Source organism: Coptis chinensis, chromosome 1 (genome assembly GCF_015680905.1).
Source record: "Coptis chinensis isolate HL-2020 chromosome 1, ASM1568090v1, whole genome shotgun sequence".
Taxonomy (NCBI): domain Eukaryota; kingdom Viridiplantae; phylum Streptophyta; class Magnoliopsida; order Ranunculales; family Ranunculaceae; genus Coptis; species Coptis chinensis.
In genome coordinates, this window is record NC_141456.1 from 53,770,814 (window position 1) to 53,782,963 (window position 12,150).

The following is a 12,150-nucleotide window of genomic DNA, read 5'->3' on the forward strand; positions in this document are numbered from 1 at the left end:
ACAGCCTTTCTAAATGGGGATTTAGAATAGGAGATTTACATGGATCAGCCAATAGGTTACGTGGAACCAGGTAATGGTAAAAAGGTATGCAGATTACTTAAATCACTTTATAGGTTGAAACAAGCACCTAAACAGTGGCATGAAAAGTTTGATAACTTAATAATTACCAGTGGGTTCAAGATAAATGAAAGTGACAAGTGCATTTATTATAAGTACTCTGATGGGATATGTGTTATTATATGCTTATATGTTGATGATCTACTAATCTTTGGTTCCAATTTACATGTTGTAAAAGAAACCAAGAACCTGTTGTCTTCTAATTTTGATATGAAAGACTTAGGTGAGGCTGATGTAATGTTGGGAATCAAAATTACAAGATCGTCTGATGGCATATGGCTGGATCAGTCACACAACATTGAGAAAATGTTGAAGAAGTATAACTACTTCGATTGCGTGACTATGAGTACTCTTTTTTATCCCTGTGTTAAATTATTTGTGAATAATGGTGAACCTGTGAATTAGAAGGAATATGCAAGTATCATTGGTAGTTTGAGATATGCTACAGATTGTTTAAGACCTGACATTGCCTATGTAGTAGGTGTTATTTGCATGTATACTAGCAGGCAATAGATTCAGATTGGAACATCCTTTCAGAAAACTCTGAGGTCACCAGTGGCTATGTGTTTAACATTGGTGGAGGTGTTGTATCTTGGAAGTCCAAAAAACAGACCATAATAGCATAGTATGCTATGGAGTCTGAGATTATTGCTTTGGCTAGTACGAGTGAAGAAGCTAGTTGAGTACTAAGCTTTCTTACCATATACTAGTCTAAGATAGACGGTATTAGTTACAATGATATTTTGTTGATAGCATTACAGCTATTACTGGGAGAGTCCATATTATTTTGATTTTGTGAGATCTAAAGATAACCTTACAGATTCACAAACCAAAGCTCTGGCCAAAGATACAATGTGGATTGCTCTACTAGCATGGGATTGAAGCCAATTGAAAGATGAACATCTATGATGGTAACCTAACCTAGGAACTGGAGATCCCAAGAACTAGGTTCAATGGGAAGAACAAGTCATAGAATGTTGGTTGTGAGACATACATTGTTACTTATCTGTCCCATAGCTGGATAATAAAATGTATGAAATCCTACAGTGATAATAAAGGTTGAGGTTTTATGGGAAAAACTCTTAATGAAGTTCTATGGTCCTTATAGGCGGAGTGTATAGCTACAGGAGCACTCTTGATAGACTCACCTAGTGAATGTGAAAGTAGAGGCCGCTTTCTATGAGAATGAGGGCAGATTCTTTAGATCATTCACGAATCTAGGAAAGCACATGGCCTTTAATGTGCAGAACATGAAAGGAGAACACTGGATATGTTGTGCGTGATTATAACTTATTGTATACTCAAGACCTAAGTTTAAGACTTAGTCACTTATGGCTCTTATACTTTGAGTAATTTTCACTACATAAAGGTTCAAGTCACGGACACCTTAATCTATGCATAACATGTTGATACTGATATTGATTGCCCTTAAGTATATTTTCTATTTTGTTTTTATTAAAAATAAGTGGGGGATTGTTGTGTTATTTTGAATAAAACAAGAGGTGAACTTGGGCTTGGGCTTGGGCTCTCTTTGATCCCTTATTTTCTTTTTGGTAAACCATTTTCCTTAAACTGTTTCCGAATAAGTTTGGAAACAGAATTGGATATGGATTGGGAAACAGATGTGATAGACTTGTAGAATCCAATTTTTATCGGGAAACTGGATCAATACCCTATCCGGATCTACTAAGTGCTCCACGTTTTTCCTCTATAAATACTCCTAGAGAAGCAGCTAATAAGATATGCGAAAAACTATTTTCTATACTAAGTTGAGGGCTATTCTAAGACCAATATCGTGGTTCTTCTTTTCTTCTTTGGTTTATCTGCAGTAAACAAAGGAGAGTCTATCTGGCTGTTGTATCCTAGAGGTTGACACAGACGCAAAACAACTTTAAAAAAAGCGTTTGATCTGTGCCTCAGCCAGCCTTCTTATTCACAGTTTGTTCTTGTTGCAGCAATTGTTACCAACATATACACTGGGTTGTTTCGGTTGGGCCAAACTGCTTATTATGTCGCATTAGGAGTATACTTGATATTTCATCTACCCGAGTCATTTTAAATTTCGCGTCAAGGATATACTTAAACTTTTATCTACCCGGTCCTTGTGAGTGATTAAAAAAAAATGTCCTTAAGAGTTACTTTCTCTTCCCCCCCATATGTCTGGAGAGTTTCTTCCTATATCTCATGAACGAGAAAAAATAAAACTTCTTCCCCTCCAAATCCCTTATGGCTTTTACTATCCTTGAAGTTTTGCCGTAATTTAATTTCACATCACCCTTTTTTCTTCCCCATACAACTGTCAATGATCTGGGTTATTATGTTAGTGTTAATATGAAGAAGACAAAAAATTGGATGAACAAGGGTACAGCAAGATTAAAATCAACATTGACAATGATTTTTTTGTTAGTATAATTTTCAAAGGTGTTCCTTTTTTTTTTTTTTTTCTTTTGATAATGAATTAACATCCAGCATCTCACCAGATTACAAAAATCTTGCCCAAATATTTGGATTTGTTTATAGCTAGACTCTAACTTATTGATCTAAGTTTTGGGTTTTGAGTATTTGTCTTCATTATTTTTATTTTGGTGCATGTTCTGTGTTCCTAATCAACTTGATTTTGAGCAAATCTAAACTATAAAGTATCTAATGTGGAAAATTTGCTTCGCAATCGCGCGAACTAGAGAGTGGATGAGGGGTTTGAAAGAAACGAAGAAGAGTACGATTCTGTTTTGGTTTTTTATCCTCTCTGGTTGTTTTGAAATTTTGTTGGGCACGTGAGAGAGGTAGACACGTCAGGCGGTCTCCCTGGAATTATTGTTCACTATTACGAAACCGGTGTCATGCATTCAAGAAAATGTTAACTTTCCAACTTTTGTATTCATTAATACACACACTCATAACTAAAGTGCAAATAATTCGTAAAAATATTGCTTGTCAACATACCTTCCTACTTGCTACTTTTTAAGTTCGTCATAAAGCTAAATATTAGTTTCCATTCTTCGTCAATCTTCAACGATAAAACAAAAAAATTTGAAACCAAAGTTCTGTTGGGAGTAGAATTCATGCTACGAAGTTAATTTGACAAAGGTTGCATGAGCTTTTTAACCATATCATTGTTGTATGAGCTGTTGCAGAAGAAGAACTATTGTATTTTTCTCTTCTTTAATTTTCTCGCTCTTCCTTTATTTTTGCTTTTAGATTTATTCTAAATTGTATTTACATGTCAAAAGTGATGTGGATTAGTTGCTTAATCCACGTCATTGATAAGGAAATTGACACACATAAGCACGTGAGTTGCCCCATCAGTTTTCCTGTGTCGGTTTTTAGCGTCTCAAACGGAGCTACTTATTTGCCAAGTCTAGGGTCTAAATTGCATGAAACAAACTTTAGGGTCCAAATGAATAATGTGCGCCAAGTTCACAGGTCAAATCGGCCCTTTTTCCTTACGTCTTGAGGTGAAAAAGTCATGCCCCAGTTTCCACACATCTTTGACATGGATTTGTTTGAATTCAGAGCGTGTGTGACCTACCGAATGAAGAAATGAAATGATGCAAAGGTGTATGCATATATCGTTGCATGATCCAACCAGATAGACAAAGAAGAAGAAGTCTGCATCATATATTTAACTTGACATTTCAAACAAGTGTTCTTTGTGTTGGAAACCCCAATGAGTTGATTTTAAATGTTGTTGGTTTGATGAATGTGAAAAAGAAAGTGAATTTGGTGAAAACGGTGATTGGGAATGCTTGGATATTGAATTTGGCTTCTATAAGAAAAATGTTACAATAAGTGTTTGGATTCGGTAAAGAATGTGAATAAGCCGGTTTGGTTTAATGAAGCTGGTGTCACTACGCCTTTAGTCAACAGTAGTGATGCACCACATCTAAGAGTGTTTTTATCCCATGCAAAGATATATATGACATGACATAACGTCATAACTGTTATTCACTAGAATAAAAAAATAGTAAAGAGTCGAGGACAACAGTAACAATAGACAACCAAAGCGTGGATTACACTGTTTTAAAGGAAATATTTCGCCCTTACTATGGTGCAGAAAAGTAGCAGTGGCGTCTTCTCCTCACAGAATACAATGGTTATAGAAGGTTGGTTTTGCACTAATCAGACTTCTCTCTAGAACACCGATATAATTCTCTCTGGCGGCTAATAGAAAGAAGAGAACAGAAGAGAAGAAGCTAGGGTTTAGTGCGAGATCTATTTCTGTGATTGTATCTTGATCTGGACGCACAAACCTCTTATATAGAGGTGAGTTGGGTCGATCACAATCAATTTCCACAATAGAATAGGAAACCTGTTGGGAATTGGAGTCCAAAACTTGCTGCTGTAAACAAAAATAAGTTTAGGCAATTGGCAGCTCGGTTTGATGTGGGCGCACGCGTGTGGCTTTGTGTGAGTCCTCCTTCCTAACACCAAAACCTTTGTACTCTAAGGGCATACTCTTATAGTAGAGAAAACCCATATATACTTACTTGGTTAGAGGTGGCTTACCAATGTGGGACTATCTTCAAGGTACAAAAGTGGAGAGAACACTCTATGTTCTTCTCCTCTACTTTGCACACACTCACTAGTAATTTGAAATACTAAATAGATTCCAACAATAACCTCCATAATAAAACCATAGAGTTGTGCTTTTTCAAACTTCCGATTACCCATGCCATAAGGGTGTCGATGGGTACCCATTTAACCGGAATTGGAACTGTAGAAAAAATCATGGTTCCGGTTCGTATTTTTAGGAACTGTTAAAAAATGGGTACTAAAAAAACCGGACCAGAACTATAACCGGACTAGAACCGAACGTTAACGTACTTTTAACATAAAAAATATTAAAAGAAAGAATATAAAAACTTAAAACGTTCATTTATATATTACTAAACTTTATTTATATATTAGTATAATATGTAGTTTTCATAGTATTTAATATTATAAATAATATAAAAATATAGTTTACAACCTAAAATATATGGTTTTATTTAACTTATTATTGAATGACATCATTACTTATATCAATATTTAAAAAGTGACTCGTTCGTGTGGTATTTTTGTATTTTTAGTACACTTTTTTTTTAATAAGACCAATAAAAATGTGTGTAAATAATGAATCTCTTAAGAATCGAAATGAAGAACCGGAACCGGAAATATCCGTTAGGAAGCGATGGTTATGGATATGGTTTCACAATTTTAAGAACCGTGAAAAATCGGAACCAGAACCAAAACTGTAAAATTAAATGGTTCTTGGTTCTTATTACACAAAGAACCAGACCAGAACTGGACCATTGACACCCCTACCCATGCAAGTGTTTCAAGTTATCGATTTTAATTTTTTGTACAATATAATTAATTCAATTCAAGTCGAATCCATTGCCATTTTGAAAAAGTAGTTAGTGCCCAATAGACTGATGGATTGTTGGTTTAAGTAATTTAGCACATGGTGGCATAAAATCATATAAATGACAAACCTAGCATTACTAATTAAATACATGAAATCTTGAGACATTTTGGAATGAAGATCAACACCCAGAATGGAAGGGAGATTGATGATTCTAACTGATAGAGGTAATAAAGGGGGAAGGGTCTGGGGGAATTAAAACTTCTTCAGCTCCATCTAGCATCCTAGTCACTTGTTTCATGGAAGGTCTTAAAGATGGTTCCTCCTGAATACACCATAGAGCAACCATGACAAGCCTCTCCAAACTATTGCCATCATATTTTGCTTCTTCATCATTCAACACCAAAAGATGTAGTTCTTTCTATACATAATATTCATATGCCAAATATGACAGTACATCCATATCTTCATCCCCAACTTCTACCTCGACATTTTTTCTGCAACATACGGTCTCTAGTAACATGATCCCAAAACTATAAACATCCACCTTAGTTGTGATTGGCATGGCCTTGAACCACTCGGGAGCAACATGCCCTTTGGTTCCCCTGATACCTGTAGTAGTTCTAGTCTGATTACTCTTCAAAAGCTTGGCCAATCCAAAGTCAGATATTCTTGCCACATAAGAGTCATCTAGAAGTATGTTATGAGGTTTTATGTCACAATGGATAATTTGGGTGACGCATGCTTCATGTAGGTATTCCAATCCTCTAGCAATCCCAAGTGCAATTTGAGTTCTTTGGAACCAGCCGAGCCTTGAACTTCCGAATAGGAACCTTTCTAAGCATCCATTTTTCATGAACTCGTATAGTAGAATCCGGTGCGCCTCCTCATCACAAAACCCTAGTAGTTGGACTAGGTTCTTGTGATTGGTTTTCCCAATTGCACTCAATTCTGATTTGAATTCCTTGTCATTTCTTTCTACTACCTTCCCCAACCTCTTAACAGCAACAAAATTTCTAGAACCTGATTTTAGCTCTCCTTTATAAAATGTGGAGAAGGCGTCTTTTGTAAAACCAGAGGATTCAATTCAATTCAGTTCTATATTTACTTAATTGAATTCTAAAGAGATTACAATTGTTTATATAGAGGTTACAAAAAATAGAAACAAAACAGTCGGTGTGACTTGAGAAACACGAGGCGCGGGGTGCGCTCTGTTTGTACTGGAGAAGAGCGCGGGTCGCGCTCCAACTACTAGGCATCGGTCATGCTCGAGGCGCAGGTCGCGCTCCATCATGCTTTATCTGAGCGCAGTTCGTGCTCTATACATGAAAAAGTATATACAACTTTCTACACTCCCCCTCAAGTTGGTGCATAGATGTCAATCATGCCCAACTTGTCAACTGAGCTGTCAAACACCTTGTGAAATACACCTTTGGTAAGAACATCAGCTAATTGCTCCTCTGAGGTTACGAACGGAAAATGAATAACCTTCCTGTCAAGATTTTCTTTAATAAAATGACGATCAACCTCCATATGCTTTGTTCGATCATGCTGAACTGGGTTATGTACAATTTGAATGGCGGCTTGATTATCACAATACAAATCCATAGGCTTTTGAAGCTTGAAGCCCAATTCCATCAAGACAGTACGGATCCATAATAATTCACATACTCCTTGTGCCATACCTCAAAATTCAGCTTCTGCACTCGATCTGGCACCAACTTTCTGCTTCTTACTACGCCAAGTTACACGATTTCCACCGACAAAAGTGAAATATCCTGATGTAGAATGTCTATCAGTTTTATCACCAGTCCAATCTGCATCTGTGTATCCGACAATGTCCAATACATCATACTTTCCAAACAATAAACCTTTGCCAGGTGCCTTCTTCAAATACTTCAAGATACAAGAGACTGCATCCATATGTTCTTCACTAGGATAATGCATAAACTGACAAACCACACTCATAGCATAAGCAATATCAGGTCTAGTATGAGAGAGATAAATTAACCTTCCTACAAGACGCTGATACCTTCTTTTATCAGTAGGAACTTGATCAGGATGAATGGCGAGTCCATGATTCATCTCAATGGGTGTCTCCATTGGTTTGCAATCCAACATTCCTATTTCAGCAAGCAAATCTAGAACATACTTCCTCTGTGAGAGTGAAATTCCCTTTTTAGACCTTGCAACTTCAATACCCAGAAAATACTTCAGTTGTCCATGATCCTTCATTTCAAATTCTTCCGACAAATACTTTTGCAATTCATTTATTTCCTTCGGATCATCCCCTGTAACGATCATGTCATCAACATACACAATTAGAGCTGTGATCTTACCATCCTTGTGTTTGATAAACAAGGTATGGTCAGAATTGCTCTGTTTGTACCCAAAAACTCTCATTGACTGTGTAAGTCTTCCAAACCAAGCTCTTGGAGATTGTTTCAGGCCATACAAAGCGTTCTTTAGTTTACACACCTTCCCAACATCTTTGGGATGGTTCTTCACACCTGGAGGCATATCCATGTATAACTTCTTCCTCCAAATTCCCATTTAGGAATGCATTCTTCACATCAAGCTGGTGCAAGGGCCAATCTTTATTTGCTGCAAGCGAAATTAAAATTCAGACTATATTGATTTTCGCCACAGGTGTGAAAGTCTCCTCATAATCAATTCCATAACGGTGTGTGTATCCCTTGGTAACCAATCTTGCCTTATATCTATTAATATTTCCATCTGTATTAAGCTTCACAGTAAACACCCAACGACATTTAACAGTCTTCATTCTAACTGGCATATCAACTACCTCCTATGTTATATTCTTTTGAAGGGTTTCCAATTATTCATTCATTGCTTTCTTCCATTTTGGATCTTTCAAAGCATCCTGCACGTTACTAGGAATAGATACAGTAGATAATTGATTTATGACAAGTGCATGTGACTCAGATAAAGGCTATGGTTAGACATAGACTTAGCTATAGGATATTTGGCATTGGCTTTGATGTCTGGTTCATATTGTTTCTTAGGAACTCCCTTACTAGCTCTTTGTGATTGTCTAGGTTCAAGACTTTCTAACCCAACAGATTCATTAACGGTTATAGGAGGTACCTGAGGCGGATCATTCTGATCGAGATCTTCAGTTATTGATGTAGAAGGGGAAATGTCGAGTACTATAGTTTCAGATACATCTGCCTCGTGTACTACATTTTCAGATACATTCGGATCATGTGCTTCTGTCTTTACTGCTACAGGATCAATTTCTGCTTTAGGAACTTCAAATCGTTCCTCCAAGTGTTCCAATTCCCCAAAGACATCAGGATTCCCTTCACTGTCACTCTCCCCCTGAAGGGAAGACTGGGAAACTCCCCCTGAGTAATATGGGTCAGATTCATGGAATGAGACATCAAGAGATATATGCATCTTGTCAGTAAATGGATCATAACACCTATACCCTTTCTGAAACTCAGCATAACCCACAAAAATACACTTCTTCACACGAGGATCAAGTTTACTTCGTTCTGGTTGTGGAATATGGACATCCAAACACCCGAGGCTCCAAGTTAGGCATGGATGGGATGGACAAAAGTGTATGGAGTTTCTGATAAGGATTCTGGAACTCAAATACCCATGAGGGAGAACGGTTTATAACATAGGACGTTGATTTCATTGCTTAACCCCAATAGGATCGAGGTACATTCATGCCAAACAAGGAAGCACGAACAACCTCCAACAACTGCCTGTTCTTCCGTTCTACTAAACCATTTTGTTGGGGGGTACCAGAATTGGAGGTTTGATGACGAATTCCAATTGACCGGCAAAATTCAGACATGAGGCCATTCACAAATTCGCCACCATTATCAGACTGAAAGACCCTGATAGATTGTTGATATTGTATCTCCACCATTTTGTGAAAAACAGTAAACATCCCATATACATCTTTTTTGTTTTTCAGTAATGACACCCAAGTCATGCGAGTGCAATCATCAATAAAAGTCACATAATAGCGAACTCTAGAAAATGAAGAAACTTTGGCAGGACCCCAAACATCAGAGTGAATTTTCATAAAAGGAACAGGACATTTATTAATACTTGGTGAATAAGAAATACCGTGGCTCTTGGCCAGTTCACAAATGTCACAATGAAACTCAGAATCATTAACAACTGAAAATAGCTAAGGTTGCAACCTCTTAAGATAACTAAACGAAAGATGACCTAACCGACGATGCCATAACCACACAACTTCTTTTGCATTCTCGACTCGGTTGACCTGATTAGCTTGCCCTAGAGAATTCTTCTGTTTCTCTCCAGTTTCTGTCAAATCCAGATAGTACAGTTTCCCCCTTCTAACACCATAACCAAGGACTTGTCGAGTCAGAATGTCCTGAAAAACACAGAAGGATGGATAGAACATCACAGTACATGCAAGTGCTAGAATGGTTTGACAAACAGGGATGGAACAACTAAGACAGATTCAAGAGTGAAGGTTTTAGATAACACAATAGAACCTTCTCCGCTAACCGGAGTTGGAGTACCATCTGCAGTAGAAACAACGGTTTGAGGTGAAGTTCTAAGACTTTCCACAAGGCTAGGGTCATTTGTCATATGGTCAGATCCACCTGAATCAATTATCCATGTACTATTTGAAATAACCTTACTATTCATACCTAATTGAGTTACATTAGCCGAAGCATGGTCTGGATGTCCATGCACAACATTAGCAATGGCAACCTTGCTTATATTGTTTCGTGGCCTCTTTGCGAAGTCCCACCAATCAGGATAGCCAATCACTTCATAATATCTCTCCTTGCTATGACCCAATTCTCCACAAACATTGCACTTTTTATTTGCATAAGGATTGGATTTACCTTTAGGGTGGCGTGAAGGACCAGAGAAACCGGGTGGAGTAAATGTCTTGCTATGAACAACCAAGACAGAGGATTCAGTTGATACAGAGCGCCCCATAGCCTGTTTCTCCGATTGCACCTTACGAATGTAAGCATAGCTTTGCTCCAAGAAAAATTTAGGTTCCTTGTGAAGAATCTCTCCACGCACCTGATCATACTCCGAATCTAGTCCACGCAAAAACATATGAACCCGTAATCTAGACATTGTTGACGTGTCATGGACTACATCTACAATATTGTTATTCTGGGAGGTCACCCTTTAATCAATCTCTTGGAACATGGCCACCAATTCGTTGTAATAGGAAGGAATAGGTCTCCCATTCTGCTTCGCTTTAAAGCACTTCGTATTCAATTCAAAAATTTGAGTTTCATCAGAGTCATCATAGAAGGTCTTCTCCATAGCCTCCCAAATGTCTTTTGCAGTAGGAAGACAAATATATCGATTCATAAGAGAAATCTGCATAGAATCAATAAGCCAACTTTTCACCTTTTCATTATCTGTTGCCCAAATTTCATATTCGGGCGAATTCATATCTTGTTCAACCTTTGCGCCAGTCAAAAAACCAATCTTTCCCCTTGCTCTAATATGTATCCGCATGAGAGGAGCCCATATGGTATAGTTAGACTCATCTAATGAAATAGTTTTTGGGAACGCTGAGTTGTCTTGTGAGGTGTAGTGGTGATGAATGACATTTGAAGAATTGTTGTCAGATTCAGCCATTGTAGAAAAAAAAAATAGGCGAAAAATTTGGGTCTGAGGTTTAGGTTTTGGGAAAAAAAAAATTTGGGTTTGAGATTCAAGGATTCAAGGATGGTTTGATTAATGGTTGTAATACGCAGCAGATTTCAATGGTTTGGCTCTGATACCATGTAAAACCAGAAAATTCAATTCAATTCAGTTCTATATTTACTTAATTGAATTTTAAAGAGATTACAATTGTTTATATAAAGGTTACAAAAAATAGAAACAAAACAGTCGGTGTGACTTAAGAAACACGAGGCGCGGGGTGTGCTCTGTTTGTACTGGAGAAAAGCGTGGGTTGTGCTCCAGCTACTGGACATCGGTCATGCCCGAGGCACAGGTTGCGCTCTATACATGAAAAAGTATATACAACTTTCTACACCTTTACCTAGTTCTTCATTGTACCCGTTTGTTGCTTCTTCTAGCTCTTTGTAAGTAAATGACCACATGTTTACTCCAAGTGTACGGGGATCTTTCAATCTTATATTTTGTTTTTTTGGTCGTGCACGATAGAAAACCAGCAAAAGAAATAGTAAGGCGAGAAGAGTACAACCGTCCAAAACTATTATTATGGGCTGGAACAATTTGTTTTCTTTTTCATTCTTTCCATCCAAGATTGCTGAAGGAACTTGTTGTGTGGAAAAATTACCTACTTTAATAAGAGCCTTTCCATTAAAACCGGAAGTCATTCTATCATGTTGAAGTGGGAACATTTTCAAAAAGCAACTCCCCTCGAAGATAACTGCCACAATACAGAAATAGTCATTCAGGCAAGTTTTTTCGCATCAATCTTCATTGACAGCCTTAAACAATTGGTAATTACTGTATGTCCAATCTGTGCCAGGCACACATTGCATTTCGAAACCATCTGTTCTCCTTAAATCATTTTTCTAACAACTCTGTGACACAAAGTTTTGCTTGCATCCTGTGAATGTATTTTGCAGATCTATATAGTTATACCCAGGTGGGCATTTACATTCTGGCCTCTGAGTTTGGCTTATTCTGCAATAACTGTTAAACCCACAAACTCCACTGCCAAGCCC

At 37.5% G+C, this 12,150-nt stretch overlaps 1 protein-coding gene across 1 annotated transcript; it reads right to left on the reverse strand.

The window, feature by feature from the left end:
• Window positions 1-5,675: 5,675 nt before the first annotated feature.
• LOC147524546 (G-type lectin S-receptor-like serine/threonine-protein kinase LECRK1) lies at window positions 5,676-11,556 on the reverse strand. The gene is given in 2 exon segments (XM_086563464.1): window positions 5,676-6,523; window positions 11,490-11,556. Coding segments are annotated over 2 exon segments (915 nt in total).
• Window positions 11,557-12,150: the final 594 nt, after the last annotated feature.